The 19,510-nt window shown below is 48.6% G+C and overlaps 1 protein-coding gene across 9 annotated transcripts in view; it reads left to right on the top strand.

Annotated features, from left to right (window-relative positions):
- Window positions 1-19,510, top strand: part of Ulk4 (unc-51-like kinase 4) — a 321,706-nt gene that overhangs the window by 19,330 nt on the left and 282,866 nt on the right. For 5 of the 9 annotated variants that reach the window (XM_006512024.4, XM_006512023.3, XM_006512025.4 and 2 more), the window contains exons 3-16: window positions 217-316; window positions 483-622; window positions 3,039-3,201; window positions 4,161-4,262; window positions 4,839-4,922; window positions 6,746-6,821; window positions 8,009-8,101; window positions 9,409-9,530; window positions 9,682-9,751; window positions 10,436-10,532; window positions 11,609-11,713; window positions 14,117-14,177; window positions 15,787-15,968; window positions 17,859-17,905. In XM_006512024.4, coding sequence (XP_006512087.1) covers window positions 217-316; window positions 483-622; window positions 3,039-3,201; window positions 4,161-4,262; window positions 4,839-4,922; window positions 6,746-6,821; window positions 8,009-8,101; window positions 9,409-9,530; window positions 9,682-9,751; window positions 10,436-10,532; window positions 11,609-11,713; window positions 14,117-14,177; window positions 15,787-15,968; window positions 17,859-17,905 — 1,442 coding nt within the window. The remainder of the gene's footprint in view (window positions 1-216; window positions 317-482; window positions 623-3,038; window positions 3,202-4,160; window positions 4,263-4,838; window positions 4,923-6,745; window positions 6,822-8,008; window positions 8,102-9,408; window positions 9,531-9,681; window positions 9,752-10,435; window positions 10,533-11,608; window positions 11,714-14,116; window positions 14,178-15,786; window positions 15,969-17,858; window positions 17,906-19,510) is intronic. The other 4 variants (XM_030244183.1, XM_030244182.1, NM_177589.3 and 1 more) reach the window with 1 other exon arrangement.

Raw genomic sequence — 19,510 nt, 5'->3', positions numbered from 1 at the left:
TGACTTTCAGCCATTTACCATAAGTAGTTTTCTTCGCTGTTAGCAATTGCACACTCACTCGTACACTCATACTCACACGCACATGGTGTTTGTTAAAGTCTCACATCATTAGCCTTTCATGTGAGTCCTTGAGAACCAGCGCTTACTTCTGATGGCCGTAAACAAACCCTACAGTTAGTGTGTTTTCCCAGTTGCAAATGCTGTGTGTTTTTGTAGGTCCGCCTCACCCATGAAATAAAACACAAGAACATTGTAACTTTTCACGAGTGGTACGAGACCAGCAATCATCTCTGGTTGGTGGTGGAGCTTTGCACAGGTAGGACTGTGAGTGTGTGCATGCAGACACGGGGCTGGCTGGAGGGCAGCGGCGGTGGGCGGTAGGTGGTGGGCTGTGAATGGTGGACCGTGGATGGTGGGTGGTGGGAGGTGAATGGTGGACCGTGGATGGTGGATGTTGGCTGATCCGAGCTCAATTCCTGTAGGTGGTTCTCTAGAAACCGTGATTGCTCAGGACGAAAACCTCCCAGAAGATGTCGTGAGAGAGTTTGGGGTGGACCTGGTCACAGGGCTGCACCATCTCCACAGGCTGGGCATCCTCTTTTGTGACCTTTCTCCTGGGAAGGTAACTTGTGGGCTCTGACTTGGTGGTACCTCACGTCTCAATCCTGAAGACTTTCTCAGGGCTATTTTTTTTTTTTAAATAAAAGGAAATCTATGCCATCTATGTAAACTGTCTATGGAAATCTACATATATATAAGCTGTCATATATGTAAGCTGTCTGTTTAAGTTGCTTTTGGGACAGAGTCCCTCCTCACTGTGGAGGTCTCTGAGTTTTCAGTTCTTGCGTTGTGTGCTGTGAGTGGTGAGCCACTGCAGTCTGCTTAGCACTGGAGCATGGGTGCGCCTGGTCTGACAGTGGCATACCAGACTGTCCTTTTCCTGGTCTGACAGTGGCATACCAGATTGTCCTTTTCCTGACAGCACAGACCTCACTTCGTTTTCATTACACTGCTGGCCACAGGTGGATGCCTCTGTGTACTATTCAAGGGTCACCGGCCTGTTCAGCTTCCCAGCTGTCCCCAGGCAGACTTGGAAGCTGTGTGTGTGTGTGTGTGTGTGTGTGTGTGTGTGTGTGTGTGTGTGTGCGCGCGTGCGTGTGCTTCCTTCTCTGCAGTGTTTGGGTGTGTTCAAGCAACCCGCACTGCTACAGAAGCGACGCACTTAGCAATGGCAGCAACACTAGTCTGAGCTTTTCTTGTCCTTTATGCTGCAATGTGAAGGCTGAGCGTTTAGTTTGTGGTTTGCTCTGTCAGCAATCTGTACGTGAAGACAACTCTGGAGAAAGGGGTGGGAACCAAAACAAGGAAGACGGAAAGGAACACTGTGGAGATCTTACAAATGATGTAATAGTTCTTGCTTGAAACATTCATAGACCTAACCCAGGTCTCAGCTTTAAAAAAAGCAGAAAGCAGGTAGGTACAATGTGCAAATGTATGGGTGTTATCTATAGACTTTGAAATTTGAATTTTATAGATTTTTCACATATCAGGAAATGCCATTAAGAGCTGGGCACAGTGGCTTGTGCTTATAATCCTATCACTTGAGAGTTGAGGCAGGAGGGTTGCCTGGTATATGTAGTTCCAGAACATAGCCTGGATAACAGAATGAGACCCTGTCTCAAACAACTAAAACCTAAAATGACTCCCTCCCTAAACATACTGTTTTTTATTTATTTTTGAAAACAATTTAAAAATATTTAGTTTACAGCTGAAAACAGGTGAGGGTGTGGCTTTTGGGTCTGAGGCTATAGTTTGCTTAGTGTTGTGTGGAACATTTAACATTTAAGACTTGACAGGAGGGTCTGTGATGTAAACTGCTTTAGAAAACTAGTATTGGAAAGAGCTGAGCAAGGTTCCTGTTTCTGCCAATAAAGTTTTATTGAAATACTGCTGCACCTGTGGCCTGAGTGTTACCAGTGGCTATTGTTTAGAATAGCTTTGGAGCTGTAGAGTTAGGACATGCTGAGTGGTAGTCCATGTTTGAGCAGGTCTCCAGGGGATGCTGATGGTGCCAGTCTCGGCCACTGTGGTGGGTTAGCTGACATCCTTAGTGAGTGTCTGTGAGTTAGGCCAACTTTAAACTGCTCTCACCAGAAGGTCGCCAGCCCTGTTACTGTTGTCTAGACATTTTCAGTGACGTGGCTGGAAGTGATGTAGCTTCCTGGGCTGGTTCAGCAAACTACAGCCAACTTCTGATCACACAGGGTGTTGGCCAACTTGAGTCAGTCCCAGCCCTTTGTCTGTGAGACTTCCATGAATCCCCACTGAGCAGAAAGAGCGGGTCTCAGGACACCAAGGACTGCCAAGGTCAGGCAGTAGGTAGGCGATGACTTGGGCCTACCTCTTATGTCCAGCACTAGTTATGGTCCCTCAGTTCAAAACCCTGCACTACCTTTCTTGAGTAAATGACACACAGGCAGGTGGGTCTTTAAACCCCCAGTCACCTCTGTGTGTTCTTGGGGCCTTGAGCTCTGTCAAATATCCACTTCCCACAATGCTCCAGGCCCACATGGTGTGGTAACCGCATACAATCCCTGCACATCAGAAAAATCTTCCCCCAAACGACTTTGACCCACAGACTGTGGGCTTAGAGATCGAGGGTACAGAGGACCAGCCATTTAATCTTTATTCTTTATCTTCGTAATGCAACCTGTGTGTTCTTATCTTTCCCACAGCCCAGGCTCCCTGCTGGCTCTCTGGTGTCTGAGCCAGCTTTGATTCTGCTGTTCCTAGAATGTCATGTTGGCTGTTGGGGGTGGGGGCAGTAAAGCTCCCCCCCCCCACAGTTTTATTTATACCACATCTTTCAGGACCATTTCTATAGTTCATTGGCTTTCTTTCGCAAGTTCAGTGTCATACTTCTTCTGAGCCGTGACAGAACAAGGGAGCCGCAAAGCCCTGGGCACAGTTTGCAGGGTCCCTGTGAGGCCTGAATTGGGCTCTGAGGCCTCTGATGCTCTCTCTTTCCACCTTTGCAGATTCTCTTGGAAGGGCCTGGAACACTGAAGTTCAGCAATTTCTGCCTGGCCAAGGTGGCAGGGGAGAGTCTGGAGGAGTTCTTTGCTTTGGTGGCAGCAGAAGAAGGAGGTGGTGACAGTGGAGAGAACGCACTGAAGAAAAGCATGAAGACCCGAGTCAGAGGTACTCGGGAGCCCGTGCTGAGGAGATGGCATGGTTTCTGCTTCACTGCTCACACGTATGTGGGGAAACATGACAGAGGGTCATAGCTGCATCCTGGGCAGCTTGAAGTGTTCCTGCAGCTCTGAGGGTGTGTCAGCACAAGAGGTCTTGGACAATGTGGGCACCTTCTCATCACCCACCGGAGCAGAGCTGGCTCACTCAGCTCTCAGAACAGGCCTGGCACACACCAGTGGTTCTCCAGTGCGCTCAGCCCCGTGGCCAGGCCGATCTTTGTGGTCCAGGCAGATCTCGTGGGGTGTATTCTTGGCAGGTGGGCTTGACAGTGAGGGGCTGCCAGCAGTGTCAGGGTTACTGAGCTTAGGGCTGGGGGTGGCTCAGTGACTAAGTGCTTGCTGAATGATCAGGGGGTCCTGGGTTTGATCCCCTAAAGCCCATGTAGAAAGAGCCAGGTGTGGCTGCACACATACGTTCTGGGGAGCAGAGACAGGAAGATCCCTGGGGCTTGCAGTGCAGACACTCTAGTCAAACTAGCGAGTTCCAGGTTCAGTGAGGGACCCTGTCTCAAAAAATAAGGTGGAGATCTATAGAGGAAGTTATCCAGAGTCAAGTCAAGCCCTAGCTTCCACCTGCATTTGGTGCACATGCATCCACACATGCATGCACATACCAAACACACACAGTGGATGTGGGTATGTGGATATGTGGGCATGTCTGTGCCATAGAGAGTGGAGGTCAGAGGGCAGCTTGGGAGTCTGTTCTCTTCTATTGTGTGGGTCTAGGGGATCGAACGCAGGCCATCAGGCTGGTGGCTAGCAGCTCTGCTCTACTGAGCCATCTCACTGGCTCTAGCAGTTCTACCCTCTGGTGCATGCTCTTCCCCGTGTCTTTCTATCTCAGTAGCTCCTGTGCTGGGAGTAGTTCAGATGCCCAACCCAGCCACTCTTGGCTTTGGTTTTCAGGCTCTCTGATCTATGCGGCTCCGGAAATCGTGAAGGGGACTGAATTCTCCGTTACCAGTGACCTCTGGTCTTTGGGCTGTCTACTTTATGAAATGTTTTCAGGTGATTGCTTTTTGCTTCATTATAAAACTAAATCATACTAGAACAAAGAGCAAACGGTGCCTTTAGTGTTTGCAAGTGCCTGATCTAGCAGGTGTCACAAAATTGGTTTTAACACATTTTTGTGTACGCCAGACTCAGCTTTGGTTTTAGGCTGCCAGGTGCTCTTGGAGCATTCTGACATGTAGTGATTTTCATAACTATCTGCAATGTTGAAATGCACTGGACCCCTGGAGATTATGTAGAAGGTCTCCTGCAGCCCATGGGCGAGTGGCTCAGAGGCACGGAGGGACTGACCCCGTGTGAACTTGAATATTGATTTGGAGAATTAACTTTGCATTTGCGAAGGCTGGAAGTGTGCAGCCTGGACACTTGCCAGGCATGTAGTAGTCAGCAACTGCCCATTCCCTAGAACTTGTGTAAGTCTTGCATTTATGAATGTGTACTTCTCCTGGAATACTTCCCTAGAACTTGTGTAAGTCTTGCATTTATGAATGTGTACTTCTCCTGGAATACCTGTAGTTAAGTTTGGGATTAGTGTGGATGACAAACTGATTCTGGAAATTCATGTGATTTCAGGGAAACCCCCATTCTTCTCAGAAACGGTGTCAGAACTCGTTGAGAAGATTCTGTATGAAGACCCATTGCCACCAATCCCAAAAGGTAGGTGAGTGCAGCCAAACATCTTACCTGAGCTTTCGAAGGCCCACCTTCACCCCAGCTCTTCACAGCCCACCAAAGTTATGTGTGGCAGCAGCATCAAATCAGAACACTTTTACTCCTATTTTCAGCCATACTAGCAGCTTCCCTCATTTAAAATATGAATTACCACAAGAAGTCTGTTGTAAAGATTCACGTGTGTATGTGCACGTGTGTGTGTGTGTGTGTGTGTGTGTGTGTGTGTGTGTAAAACTGTTTCTAGTGCTAGTTGTGGTGAGGCTTAGCACATACCTTTAATCCCTCTGGCTGGAATACACACACGCCTTTAGTACACATCTTTAATCTGAAACAATGAAGGAAGTTAGTTTGTAGAAGGAAGCACCCATCTTCAAGTTATGTCCATTTGAGTGGCAGACAAAGTGATGAATCAGAGGAAGATTTGACAGAATAGGATATGCCCAACTCTCACGAGAACAGAGTGGGGGAGGCCAGGCAGTTTTACCAAGAGAGTTGTGCAGAGAGAGACCCATGAGATGAACCAGGCAGCCAGAGATCTGAAAGAACTAGAATGGGTGAGCTCATTCAACAGCAGGTCTCAGAAGCTGAGAATATTCTAGGCCAGCTAAGACTGTACAGAGGCTGGAAGCTTCCAGAACGAGGCCTAGGTTAGCAGATGGAGGCAAAAGCCTCCAAGACACGATTATGTCAGGTGAATAAAAGATTCTGTAACCATTGCATACACTAGCAAGATTTTATTGAAAGGACCCAGATGTAGCTGTCTCTTGTGAGACTATGCCGGGGCCTAGCAAACACAGAAGTGGATGCTCACAGTCAGCTAATGGATGGATCATAGGGCTCCCAATGGAGGAGCTAGAGAAAGTAGCCAAGGAGCTAAAGGGATCTGCAACCCTATAGGTGGAACAACATTATGAACTAACCAGTACCCCGGAGCTCTTGACTCTAGCTGCATATATATCAAAAGATGGCCTAGTCGGCCATCACTGGAAAGAGAGGCCCATTGGACTTGCAAACTTTATATGCCCCAGTACAGGGGAACACCAGGGCCAAAAAGGGGGAGTGGGTGGGCAGGGGAGTGGGGGTGGGTGGATATGGGGGACTTTTGGTATAGCATTGGAAATGTAAATGAGTTAAATACCTAATAAAAAATGGAAAAAAAAAAAAAAGATTCTGTAACACCGTGGTGCCCAGCTTTCTGTGCATCGACTCCCAGTTGAAGGGTGCTCAGCTGTTTCTTAGGTCACTGTTGTCCAGGCCACTTCTTCCAGCCGCAGACTGGCTGTGGCCACAGTGCATACATACCCTTCTAAGTGCTGTGAGGTCTGAAGGATGGGGCAGCGGCCCTATCATGTGGTTATGCTCAGTTTTGTTAATTCTCTGTTGAAATCTGTCTGAAGAAAGGAGGGGCCGCCAGGATCAGAATTACAGTGCATTATAGGGCAAAGATGGGAAAATTAGGACTGCTTCAGAGAGAAAGGTCCAGCTAGGCACTGAGGTGTTGTGTGAGTGGTGCGGGCTGGCGGCCCTCCGTGTGGTTATTTCAGGGAAAGGACAGTCCTAGGGTAGGGAAGACCAAGCCGTTGGGATGCCCGCATGTGAGTTCCAGTTAAAGGTCTGCGTGCCTGCTCTGCACGCTGGTCCTGCTCAGTGCAGGCTGTGACGTGGCTAAAGGGCCCAGTGCCGCCTGGGAACATAACCCCAGCGCATCAGTGTCGGTGCATTAGATGCTGCTGAGGGACAGTAACACAATGTCCCTGTCTATAGCTTCCTCCTACCCCATCTCCATTTGGGAAAATCTTTGTTCACAGACTCTTCATTCCCCAAAGCATCCTCAGATTTCCTTAACTTGCTGGACGGATTGCTGCAGAAGGATCCTCAGAAAAGGTACGGACCAAAAGGCTGTGAGGAGGAGGAGTGGAGGCCTCTTTCCTATCACGTGGGTACAAAGATTTTCCCTCCCTCCCTCCCTCCCTCCCTGTCTGTCTGTCTGTCTCTCTCTCTCTCTCTCTCTCTCTCTCTCTCTCTGTCTGTCTGTCTCTCTCTCTCGATGAGGATTTCACTGCATGGCTCAGGTGGAGCCCTTCTCAGCCTCCTGCACTGCGATTACAGATCAATACCACCTATACGTCCCGCTCTCTCTCCCTCTACTTCCCAGTCCTTTCATCCTCTTCTCAGGCTCCTCTTTCTCCTTCCTGCAGCCTTTGGATGTTGGAGGGAGCGAGTTCTCATTGAGCTCAGTTCCTCTCAGTGCAGTGTGTGCACCTCAACAGTAATGAGCTGTCTTCAATGCAGTGAGCATGCCTACACGGTAATGAGGTACAGCTCCCTTCAGAGCAGTGAGCACATCTACACAATAATGGGGTTCAGCTCCCTTCGGTGCAGTGTGCATATCTACACAGTAGTGGGGTCCAGCTCCCTTTGGTGCAGTGTGCACACCTACACAGAAATGGGGTCCAGCTCCCTTCGGTGCAGTGTGCACACCTAGATACTAATGGGGCCCCGCTGTGTGGGATGCTTCCTGCCACAGTAACAGAAGCCTGCCAAAGCAAGTAGAGGAGGAAGGCTGATTTCGGCTCACACTTGAGAAAGGGACAGAGGCCCTCGTGGTGGGTGAGACAAAGCACCCAGAGCATGAGGCGGCTGGTTACATTGTCTCCTCAGTCAGGAAGCAGAGAGCAGACATGGAGTGGGGCAAGGTTATGGGATGTCTGGCCTGTCCCCACCTCCCATGATGCACCTCCTTTCAGCCAGTCCCCTCTTACTAAAGGCTCCACAACCTCCCTCAGCAACCACTAGCACAGAATGAGTGCACACACACACATCTGTGTCAGCTCACATCAGAGCCACACAACCGACCAAAACAGTCGTGCTCGTTTTGTAAGACATTAGGCTTGTTGGATTGTGAACTTGAAACTTCAGATTCTCTGGCTGCTATGGCTTCTGACCTTTGGTGTTTGCTAAGGAAGAGTGATATGTAAATCAGCTGATACTCACAGATGGAGGGATGTGATGCCACGCGTGTGGGTCAGGTCGGAATCTCCTTAACGAGCTGCGCCATGTGTTTCCTAAAGATTCTCCTGGGAGGGAGTTCTGCAGCACCCATTCTGGAAAGACGCCCTGCGGGGAGAAGACTCAGGCTGGGCCTCCGAGGACTCCCCCTTCAGGTAGTGTGCCCCAGCCTCTGTGCCACCCAGGCCCAGGGTGGTCCTAGCCTTGGGGGCCACTTGGGGCTTCACCAGAACAGGTTTAGTCTTGATGTGGTTGTTATCTTGTTCATTTTCTGATCAGGGTTTTTTTTCCCACCCCCCATCAACCCCCCCCCCCCCCCCCCCAGTCAACATCTTGTGTGGAAGCCACAGTCTGGCTTGCTTGGCACACCTGGGTGCCTGTCTTCTGAACACAAGGCAGGATGCATTGACCCCAGGTCTGTTAGGTGTGGTCACAAAGTGTAGGTAGAAGTGACATGGGCTACTGTTGTGTGGGAATCATAGGATCAGTGTCTGAATCACCAGCATTTATTCCTCTAAAGATCATGTGATGGAGAAGGGAAGGGAAGGGAAGGGAAGGGAAGGGAAGGGAAGGGAAGGGAAGGGAAATGTTGTCACTGAGTTGCTGTCAGCCTCAGAGTAGAGGGCTTGAGATGAACTTGGCTTTCCTGCCGGCCTTCTATGGCTGTGTGTACAAGCAACTCCAAAATTAGGAGGTCAAAGCTCAGGATATGGCGGTCATGTGTGCCTAAAGACTCATCTAAGTGTGTCCTGCCCTGGCATTTTGTTGTTAGTATAAAATCTCTCAGTCTTGGACACTGGGCACAGTTGTGGTATTGCTAACTTTCCCCGTTTGCTCCCTGGTAAATGACTGTTTCTGTTTTTAATTTTGCCAAATGCAGTGTGTTGTGTAGAGAAGTCAGAGTTTGTTAATCGTGATCGTCTGTGCTGCAGCCATGGTCTCGTTATGTCCTCCTGTCAGTGGGGCTTCAGAGCTGGGCTGGCGCTTTCCCCCTTCTGGGTGTTTCTAACCCAGCACAGAGTGAGCATCACTTAGACTCCAAGTCTTAGAGAAGCTGAGGTGATGTCAGGGTTACCTGGCAAGAGGATGATCAGGGAGCTCTCTGGAGAATTCCTCTGCCCTCTCACCTCTAGAGACCGCTTACTCCTGTTCCTTGGGACAGCGACAGACCAATGGCCCTTACAGTTAGTTTTCATGGGCCCCAGGGAGACAGGGAGAGAAACTTTCTGGTTTTTGTGGTACTCCAGACTCTGGTGTCTGCTTGTCTGTCTGCTTTTGTCCGTTTGTCAGAGAAAGGGTTTTTAGACCTCTAGGTGTAGATAGAGCTCAGTAGAAAACTGTGCTTGCCCAGTTCCGGGACCTCATAGGGTAAGACACACAGAGCAGCTACACCCTGATACCTTTTGCGCTATTTCAAAACCCCAGGGAGTCTGAGGCTTGTTTGTGTTGATCTCCTGTTAAGCAGCAGAAACGTCATGGAGTGTTCTGGACCGCATGATTCCAGAGAGCTTTTGCAGAGCCCTAAGAATGGACAAGCCAAAGGGCAGAAGGCAGCTCATCGGCTCAGCCAGTCTTTCAGGCTAGGTAAGGCTTGGTTTGAGCAGTTTGTGGACTGAGGCCCGTCGAGAGGAGCCCGCAGCCCCATGTCTGTTTTCTTTTCCATGCCTCCCCGTACTTCATTCTGCTCATGGTGGTGTCTGTTCCTCCTGGGTTACCTATTACTCTTCGACCACAGAAAACCCAACTGAGCTGAGGCCCAAGAGCATCATGGGAGGCCAGCTGAATGAATCCATATTTCTCCTCAGGTATGTAAAACCCAGCTGCACCACCAACCGGTCAGAAGATAACAAAATTCATATTTTAAAGTTCCTGGCTAGAAAAGAAAACACTAATCCATGCTTCTACCACAAGCCTTGAAGAGAGTCAGTGCTCATCCCCAGGTGGACATGAACACAGAGAATGAAGCGTCTGGGAAGAAGGACATGAGAGTGGGAGGGAGACAAGGGGGTGGATGCGTGTGTGTGCGTGTGCAGAACACATCGTCATGAGTGCCATTGCTGAGTATGGTCAATAGATGCTGGTGACACAAAATGTCACAAATGGAAAAGGCTGTGTGTGTAGCATGCAGTTTAGACATAAGTAACTGATTACCCAGGAAACTATCCACGGAGCAGTTGCAGGGCCAGCGGGAGGCTCCGTAGGTAAAGGCCTTGGCCACACACCCGGGAGACCAAGGGTTGGGGAGCGCCAGATGTGCAGAGACATCCTCGGACTTCCACTTGCATGGGCACATGTACCAACACTCTTTAAAAGGAGCAGCTGCAAAAATTACAGTCACTAAAAGTTAGGCCTCAAGCTGTTTATACGCTGAGGACCTGTGCAAGAGGCGTGGAGCCCTTCCTCCCGGCTCCCCTCCACTCTCCCTGCTAGGAGACAGGGAACGGACAGGATCGCTTCTGCAGCCTGTTAAGTTGTTGTGTGTTTTCCAGTTCACGGCCCACTCCAAGGACTAGTGCCATGGTGGAATTAAATCCTGGTGAGGGTGAGGACCCCAGCTCACCTCAGAAGACTTCTCCCTTATCCAAGGTGAGCAGCCATGGGATTTATGACACATTAGAGACACTTGTGGAGAAAATTATCAGTTGATGTGTGAACCCTGCTGTGAGGATGGCATTGACCATGGTGTGAACCCTGATCAATGCTGGTTTTCCTAGCAAGCACAAGGCCCTGGTTGTTGCTTAGAGGTAGGCTTTCAGTGGTGATTATATTGAGGTATAATGGACATGAAATACAATTTACCCATTTAAAGTAGATGTTTCATGGGCTTTAATGGGATTCACAGGCTGTGTGACTGTTATTCCAGCCAATCAGAGAGCTGTTTTTATTATCCTGTAAAAAAACACTGTAACTGTTTGCTGTCACACTTGGCCTTCTCCACGTCCCTACTCTAGTCCATGGGTCTTCCTAGATAGCCTGTTTTACACATTTCATGTAAATAGAATTACAGAATATGTAGTCATTAATCATTGCATTACAGTTTGTGTGTATGCATAATGTGTGTGTACCCCCACTGACACAAAGCAATATGTGTGTGCATGTTTAATTCTTTAGAAGCAAGGCAGCATGCTAGCCAGAACTTTTAAAATCCAAGAATTTAATTTCATGAGGAAGATAGAAGTAGTTGCATGTTTTGTGGATAAAAGATGGGGCAAGGCTCATCTTAAGAAACAAGACCAAGCCAAACCCTGGACAGTGCTAAGTCACCTTTACCTCACAGTGTGGGAGGATAGCAGTGTGATCCTGGTTGGCCTAGTGGTGAGAACTGTTAGTGTGATTGACCAGGCAGCAGTGAGAACTGTTGGTGTGACCAGTCAGTGGTGAGAACTGTTGGTGTGACCAGTCAGTGGTGAGAACTGTTGGTGTGACCAGTCAGTGGTGAGAACTGTTGGTATGACCAGTCAGTGGTGAGAACTGTTGGTGTGACCAGTCAATGGTGAGAACTGTTGGTGTGACCAGGCACACACAGTTCAGTATTTATGTGAAGACCCATCAGGCTGACGGTACGTTCATCACACTTGAAGTTCATTGACACAGGCATCCAGGACCACTGATCTGTTGCTCTCCTTTGTAAATGTGAAGTGTGACTTTTGCTCTTGTTCCAGATGACAAGCGGGCACCTGAGCCAGGGGGCCCTGGAGTCCCAGATGAGAGAGCTGATCTACACGGACTCGGATCTTGTGATCACCCCAATTATAGACAATCCGAAGGTGCAGAGGGACACCCACTGCGTGGGGGAGGGGAGGTCAGCGCATTCTCTGCCTCACTGTGTCTCCTCTCCTCGGCTGCTTGGCCTGTGTGCCTCATTGCCACAGGCCATAGCCCTTCTCTTCCCTTCACTTACACGTCAGTGCAGTGGGTACGCTTCATCCTGCTTGATCTCACTTGTTGCACGCCGTGGAGGTCCACCAACCTCTAGACCCCAGGCCTCAACTCCCACTCCCATCCTGATTCCAGCTGTGCTTACAAAGCGCAGGGCTCAGTGACGGGGAAGGACGGGCTGGTCACACAGAGCCAGTCTCTTGCATGGTGTCCAGACTGATGTGGAGGACAGTGTGACCCTCCTCCTCTTCCTCCTCCTCCTCCTTCTTCTTTCTTCTTCTTCTTTTAAAAGATTTATTTCTAGCCGGGCGTGGTGGCACACACCTTTAATCCCAGCACTCAGGAGGCAGAGGCAGGCAGATTTCTGAGCTCGAGGCCAGCCTGGTCTACAAAGTGAGTTCCAGGACAGCCAGGGCGATACAGAGAAACCCTATCTCAAAAAACAAAAAACAAAACCAACCAACCAAACAAACAAAAGAAGATTTATTTATTTATTTTATGTATTTATTTTCTGACACACCAGAAGAAGGAATCACATTCCATTATGGATGGTTGTGAGCCACCATGTGGTTGCTGGGAATTGAACTCAGGACCTCTAGAGGAACAGTCAGTGCTCTTAACCACAGAGCCATCTCTCCAGCCCCCTTTGTTTTAGTCTTCCAGCTTTGTATTTTTAAAAATCTTTTCCACATTCATCTGTGGCAGTTTCCCCTGCTCTCATCTGGGAACGTGCTGATTTCCTAGACAGGCAGTCTTTGCCTTACATGACCATCTCCTATAAAGGACTGAGTCTTTCCATGAGTCAGAGTCTGGCAGAGAGACTGGATTGTGCTAGGCTTCATGGGTAATGCAGTGTTGTCCCCATGGGCTTTGTAGAGCAGCATGTGATTCCATTGGTTGGAGTCTCGTCCTTTATTTCCTTACTTAAGGTTACTGGAAAACTTTAGCAAGCAGAAATTTTGGTTTTTAAACTATTTTTATCTAAGCAATTGTCAGTTATATTTTTAAAACAAGTTTTAGATTCAGGAAAAGGCTTGAGGTTAGAGAAAGCCTTGCTTGCCTTTGCTCTGCCTGGCCTGATGTGGTCGCCATAGGCTCAGGGTGGCAGGCCAAAGACTTAGTGACCCCAGTCTCCACTGACTCCACCCACTGACTCTCTGATGTCTTTATTTCTGCTCAAGGCCCACATCACACTTGCAAACCCCCCCCCCCCCATCCGTCTACTGTACTCTGTCCCTGGCTGTCATGGCCTGTGACACTTCGTGACTGTAGCCCTTTGCTGAGTGACCATCAGGTGTTTTGTGGAGTGTCTTTAGTTTAGATTTTTGCAAGGATTTAGAGCATCAGATTTGAGTAAGAACTTTTGTTTTGTTCATTTTGTCATTTTGTCAAGAATGCTGTCTGTCTGTGAGGGCTAAAGACAGCAACACACAGTTCTGCAGACATTAGACACAGGGGTGGCTAATCACCTCTGGAGGCGAGGGGCCCATGCTCTAAACTCCTAGACCAGCCACTGGTTTCTTCATCACAGGATTTCTTAGATGAAGTGCAGGTGCGTGATGAAGTATATATGTGTTAGTGCCCTCAGCAATAGCCATTCCCTTCTCAAAGACAGCCATCAAGGCCCTCCTGTCTTTCTTCACTGCCCATGCCACATCAAGACCTCAGCCCGCCTTCCACCCCCACTGACACTGTCCACACCACACCACACTAGTCTAACAACTTGCTTCTTTATTATTTTTAAGAAGTTTCTCTCTGTGAAGATCTGTCTATAATTTTGTCCTGCCTGTTTCTAATTGTTAAATACTAAAGATTTTATTGTTTAACAGGTGTTTGTCTTGTTTTCCCAGTCAGATGTCAATGTCTGACAGTAGAGTCATGTGTTTAATGGCTTGGCTCCTCCTCAGCTCAGTGGCTCACTGTGGCAGGACCTGAGCACTCTGTGAGGCTCTGTCTTACTGAAGATATTGGTGGAAATGGATTTTAAAAGGAAACACTCTATCTATATTTATATCTTTGAATCTCACATGGCACCATTGAATTATTTTTGTTTGCTGGTGCTTTGAGACAGGGTCTTGCTCTGCAGCCTAGGTGAACCCTTAGCTCTCCTGCCTGTACCTCCCAGGGCTGGGACCACAGGGTTATGCCCTACACCCAGCCTGAATCCTTTTGATGACAGACCAGAGGGTTAAGTGTCAGATGGTTCTTTTCTGACTTTGTTGGTCTGTGTTTGGATACAGGGACAGCTATTGAGTTTAAAAGGTTTCTCAAAAGTGGCTTTCCTACCACAGATAATGAAACAACCTGCAATCAAGTTTGATCCAAAAATCTTGCACCTACCAGCATATTCTGGTAAGTCACAGACCCATCGAACACGCAGGCCTTTGTACACAGATTGCATATGAACCTTCTTTACTTACATTAGCTGCTTGGTTTGTGAGAGGAATAGCTAATGACCTGTTTTCTTGTTAATGCTTTCGGCCCACCTCCTGCACACCAGGGGTCAACTGCAGATGTCTCTGTCCTTGCCAGCTTTTGATTTTCCTCTGGGCTGATGTCTTTTTGTGGGTGGGGAAGCCTCTGGGGTGCTGGGCCTGTTTTCTTGCTGAGTGAATGGAGAGTCTCTGCCCTTCCCTGGTAAAGCCAGCGAGATGTCAGTCTTGCATGTTGCTGCTGTGAGTGCCAACAGTCCAAAGGTTTGGGATTGTGTTAGGAGGACCAGGACAGTGGAGAGCGAAGTTGGGTGGCTCACCCCTGTGGGGATGTGATTCCCCTCATGGGGATGGTGTCTGAGAAGAGATAGCTAATGGCTGCTGATCATTACCCTTCAGCCCATGAAAGTCTTTCCTGGAGTGAACCTCAGGAATTTTGCTGTTCATCTTTTTAGTGGGCCAGTTCTCCTCTGTGGCTAGGTCACTCGGTGATTGGGACTAAATTAGAGATAACAAAACGGATGCACAGTTAAGAAGACACTGACTTACATGAGTGCAGGCCAAGCTCATACATGGATACAAGCTAAGAGCAAAGCCTCCAAGAGGGACGCTTCTGAGGGACCAAAGTGACAGAGTCATAGTGTGGCTAGTATCGAGAACCCTTACCCGTGAAACCCAGGAAATCACTCAGTCCTTCCCCTGAGAGTTAGAGAACAGTTGCAGTTTTTATAAACGAGTCTGTCTATGGATAGAGATAAGGTAAGATCTGTGCTGTTAGACGCCATTTCTGGCGTTTGTCGTGTGGTTAGATGCCACTTCTGCCGTTTGTCCTGCAGTTAGATGCCATTTCTGGCATTTGTCGTGCGGTTAGACGCCATTTTTGATGTCTTTGGTTTGTGCGGGAAGCTGGAGGCTGGAGTTCCAGGTTTTGCCAGCCACCCTACCGACCTGGATGTGTCTAACAGTCATTTTACCAGACTTGTAAAAGTGTGTGTAGATGTGAGTGGATGTAGCTGTATGTGGTTGGATCTGTACACATGCAAGTGTGAGCATGTGTGTCAGAGCATGGCCCCAGTGTTATCCTTAGACACACTGTCTATCTCTTCAGAGGGAGGTCCCTTGATCTGAGCTCATTGACTAGACTAGACTGGCTGGCCACGGAGCCCCAGGAAGCCTCAGCCGTCACTTGCTGAGGGTCAGGATTGCATGTGTGGCTTCAGACTCACGTCCTCATGCTTGCAAGGCTCCCTGTCTCCCCAGCTCTTGACCCGAAAAGATTATTATTATGGTCATTGTCATTACTGTTCTTATTGTAGCAGTTGTTCACTGACATGGTTATGTCTCCCTGGGTAGAGGCCAGCCAAGTAGCGCATCGCCTCAGAGCCGAGGTGGGGTGCCTTTTTGTTAACTGTCATGTAGTGTTTCCTCCTCATCCCGGCCCTGAGTTCTCTGTTCCTCTGCTTCTCACTGGATGTCTGCTCAGCCCTCTCCACCTCACACGTGCTCCCTCTGCTTCCTTCCCTCCACAGTGGAGAAGTTGCTGGTCCTCAAGGACCAAGACTGGAATGACTTCCTGCAGCAGGTGTGCTCCCAGATCGACTCCAGCGAGAAGAGCACAGGGGCGCTGCGGGCCAAGCTGAACCTCCTGTGCTACCTGTGTGTGGTGGCCACGCACAAGGAGGTGGCCACCAGGCTGCTTCACTCCCCGCTGGTAGGTACTGCAGGGTAGATGGGCCTCCCAGGGCCCCACCACCTACTCTGTGTGGTTGGCCTCTGTATTTCAAAGACATGTGAACAAGAGCTTGGGGCCGAGTGATGATCAGCTCAGTAGTAGAACAGAACAGGCAATAAAAACAATAGACCAAGGATATGTGTGTGTGTGTGTGTGTGTGTGTGTATGTGTGTGTGTGCATGTTAGTGTGTGTATGTGTGTATATGTGTGTGTATGTGTGTATGTGTGTGTGAATATATGTGTGTGTGTATGTGTGTGTATGTGTGTGTGTGTGTGTGTGTGTGTGTGTGTGTGTGTGGTGGTAGAACAGGGGATCCCAGAGCCTTACCCAGGCCAGGCAAGGGCTCTGCCACTGAGCCACATCCCTGACCCTAGTTTTTATTTTGAGCCACCGTCTCTGAGTTCCCCAGGCCTTGAACATGTTCTGTAGCTTAGTTAGATCTTGATCATATGATCCTCCTGCCTCAGCTTCCCAAGTTGCTGGGATTATAGGTCTGTGCCACCATGTCCAGATGGATACAATCGTAATCTGATTTAATTACAAAGAATAAAGTGATTTATTTTTTTATGAAAAATTTTCTCATGAAGGTTTTGGAATCATCATCAACTTCCTTGAAGCAGTTGTGTGGATGGTGGTTTCGAACTGTGGACATTTTTGTTAAGTGTTGGCCGGGAGCCATTGTACCTGTCTGTAATCAGGAGATGGAGCTCTGTGCTGGAGTAAACTCGGGTGGCTCCTGCTCCAGGCCACCTGGACAAATGCGAGGGTTTCCGATGTGTGAAAGGACAGAAAGCCGTACAGCATTCGCTTCCTGTTCTCCTTGGCGGGCCTCACTGGTGACTGACTGGCCAGGGTCGGCAGAGCTCCTCAGGCCAGCCGCTGGAAGCTGCGACTATGGCACTTCCTCAGGCGGGCCGCTGGAAGCTGCGACTGTGGCACTTTCTGCTGAGCCCCTGAAGTCAGCCTGGAGGAGTTTCAGTTCATTTTGTTCCCTCCCTGTGAAGGTTGCTGTGTGTCTGTGGGGGGTGGGGAGAGTAGTTAGTAGGACAAATCGAGAACATCTTGCTCTTAATTTTTTAAAGATTCATTTTATCTTTTTTTTTTTTTTTTTGGTTTTTCGAGACAGGGTTTCTCTGTGTAGCCCTGGCTGTCCTGGAACTCACTTTGTAGACCAGGCTGGCCTTGAACTCAGAAATCCGCCTGCCTCTGCCTCCCGAGGGCTGGGATTAAAGGCGTGCACCACCATGCCCGGCTGGATTCATTTTATCTTTAAATTGTGTGTGTGTGTGTGCACATGTGCATGTTACATCAGGTGCTCTTGGATGCCAAAAAGAGGGGGTCAGTTCCCCTGGAGCTGAAGTTACAGGTGATTGGTGCTTATAAACCTCTATGTGGGTGCTGGGAATTGAACCTGGATCCTCTGCAGAAGTAGCACCTGCTCTTACCTGCTAAGCTGTCCCCTCCATTGCTCGGTTCTTACCACTTCTTCTTCTTCTTCTATTTATTTTTTTATTTTATGCATATGAGTACAATGTAGTTCTCCTCAGACACATCAGAAGAGGGCATTGGATCCCATTACAGATGGTTGTGAGCCACCATGTGGTTGCTGGGAACTGAACTCAGGACCTTTGGAAGAGCAGTCAGTGCTCTTAACCCCTGAGCCATCTCTCCAGCCCCCAGTTCTTACTTCTTATTTATGTTTATTTTGCTGGCACACTGGCTGAGGTTCCATGTCTGTCAGTGGTCACCTCCCTGGAGGGAGTCTCACTTACCCCAGCTGTGTAAGTTTCCCTGCTAATTCACCGATTGCTTTGGATGTTGTTCTGAATAAAACTTACATTTTGATGTTTTTCTTTTTTAAATTCTAGTTCCAGTTGCTAATCCAGCACCTGCGGATAGCTCCTAACTGGGATATGTAAGTAACCTTCGTATTTTAAAGCACATTCTTTGTGATTTTGTAGTTATTGCCAGATACCTCATCATAAGCACAGTCCTAAGTCATCCGAAGTGAGCCTGCGGTAACCATGAGACACTCGCAGCCACTGCCTGTTGTCCCAATGTGGAAGGCTGTCCCTTCTCTGGGTGTCTATTGTGAGATCGGCCCACCTTTGGGTTTTTCATCTTGTGCCTGCCTCCGACACCTCTGTCTTCCTCCGGTGGCAGGAGTTTCCCCACGGTATTATGGAAACTGATGGGACAATCATGCACGGTGCTCATGTATGGGAGCTGCAGGCTCTAGGCTCCTCTTGCTGGGGCTTGATCACATGATGGAACTGTTTTCTGGGAGGAGTCTATGTGGGATGCAGAAGTGTAGAGTTGGGATCCCAGGTCAGCCCTACCTCACCCGCAGGGAAATCACGTTCACTGAGCCTCAGTGCTCGCATCTGTAGAATGGGGCTGTGTCCTCACCTACTCAGTAGATCCTTGGCAGACTGTGGGGCCAGAAGAGAGGTCTGGTGCACCATGGTGGGGGGGAGGGGGGAGGGGAGGTGGGGGAGGGATTATCTGTGTCATCTTGGAGACTCAGGATGGAATGCTGAGGTTGACAGAGGTGTGACAGCAGTTTCTCCTCATGGTGAAATACGAGGGCATCCGTGGAGTTTTCGAAAGGCTTTGGAAGGAAGTTTTTCTTGTATCTCAGTGCTGTTCTTGCAGCAGACAGAACTGGGCTGCTGTTTGTCAGATGTCATTTCCTGGTCTGCAGCGCCCCCTGCTGACTTGAAAGTGCTTCTATTCCTTTCTATTTTTTTTTTTTGTCTGCAGGATTTTAATGCTCAGTTTTCACAAACACAATTATCTATCTAATTTTATGACTTACAGTAAAATGTGCTAGCCTCTAAAATGTGTATTATTTAACTGTCTTTTATACTCCTTTTCAATCTTTTAAAATTGATCACTGGGAGTTTTTACACAAGTAACACTCTAATGTATTTACTTGAATTGCATGTCCTAAGAACAAATGAAATCCATGATATTTGGATAATGAATGAAAATCTCAACCAAAATACTTTTCACTGGAGAACAAGGGATCTGCACCAAACACGTGAACTTTGTAGACTTCAGTGTAGGACAGTGTAACAAGGGTATTTGCCCGTATTCCCCAGCCAATCAGCTTCGAAGCTAGCTGTTAAATCATTTTAAACTGAGAGTTATCTGTCATGTTGCTGGCTCATGCTACACCATCTTCAGCCAGGTTCTGAGCACTTGCAAGTTTCTGACTCATGGGTGGAAGTTTGGTCAGAAGCGTCTGGAACGCTGGTCCATGCCTGCAGCGGCTGCTGAGACTGTGTGCACACGGCGATTGCGCTTGTCAGGTGGTCTGCACCCTTCTCGTAGTCACCTTGCGGTAGTAACTCTTCACCAAGCTGTGTCTCTTCAGGGAAGAGTTCTGGACAGCGTCAGCATCTTTTAAGTCAGGGAACTGGGAAAGACCGGCTCTCCTTAGCAAGCTTGTTCTTCCTCGTTCTTGAAGCCTGTTCTTAAAGTTGGGGCCACTCTGGCTTTTGTGGTGGAAGTAGAT

The sequence above is a fragment of the Mus musculus genome, chromosome 9 (genome assembly GCF_000001635.26).
Source record: "Mus musculus strain C57BL/6J chromosome 9, GRCm38.p6 C57BL/6J".
In the NCBI taxonomy this organism is placed as follows: domain Eukaryota; kingdom Metazoa; phylum Chordata; class Mammalia; order Rodentia; family Muridae; genus Mus; species Mus musculus.
The sequence above is the reverse complement of the archived record's forward strand: the minus strand, read 5'-3'. Positions and strand labels throughout refer to the sequence as shown.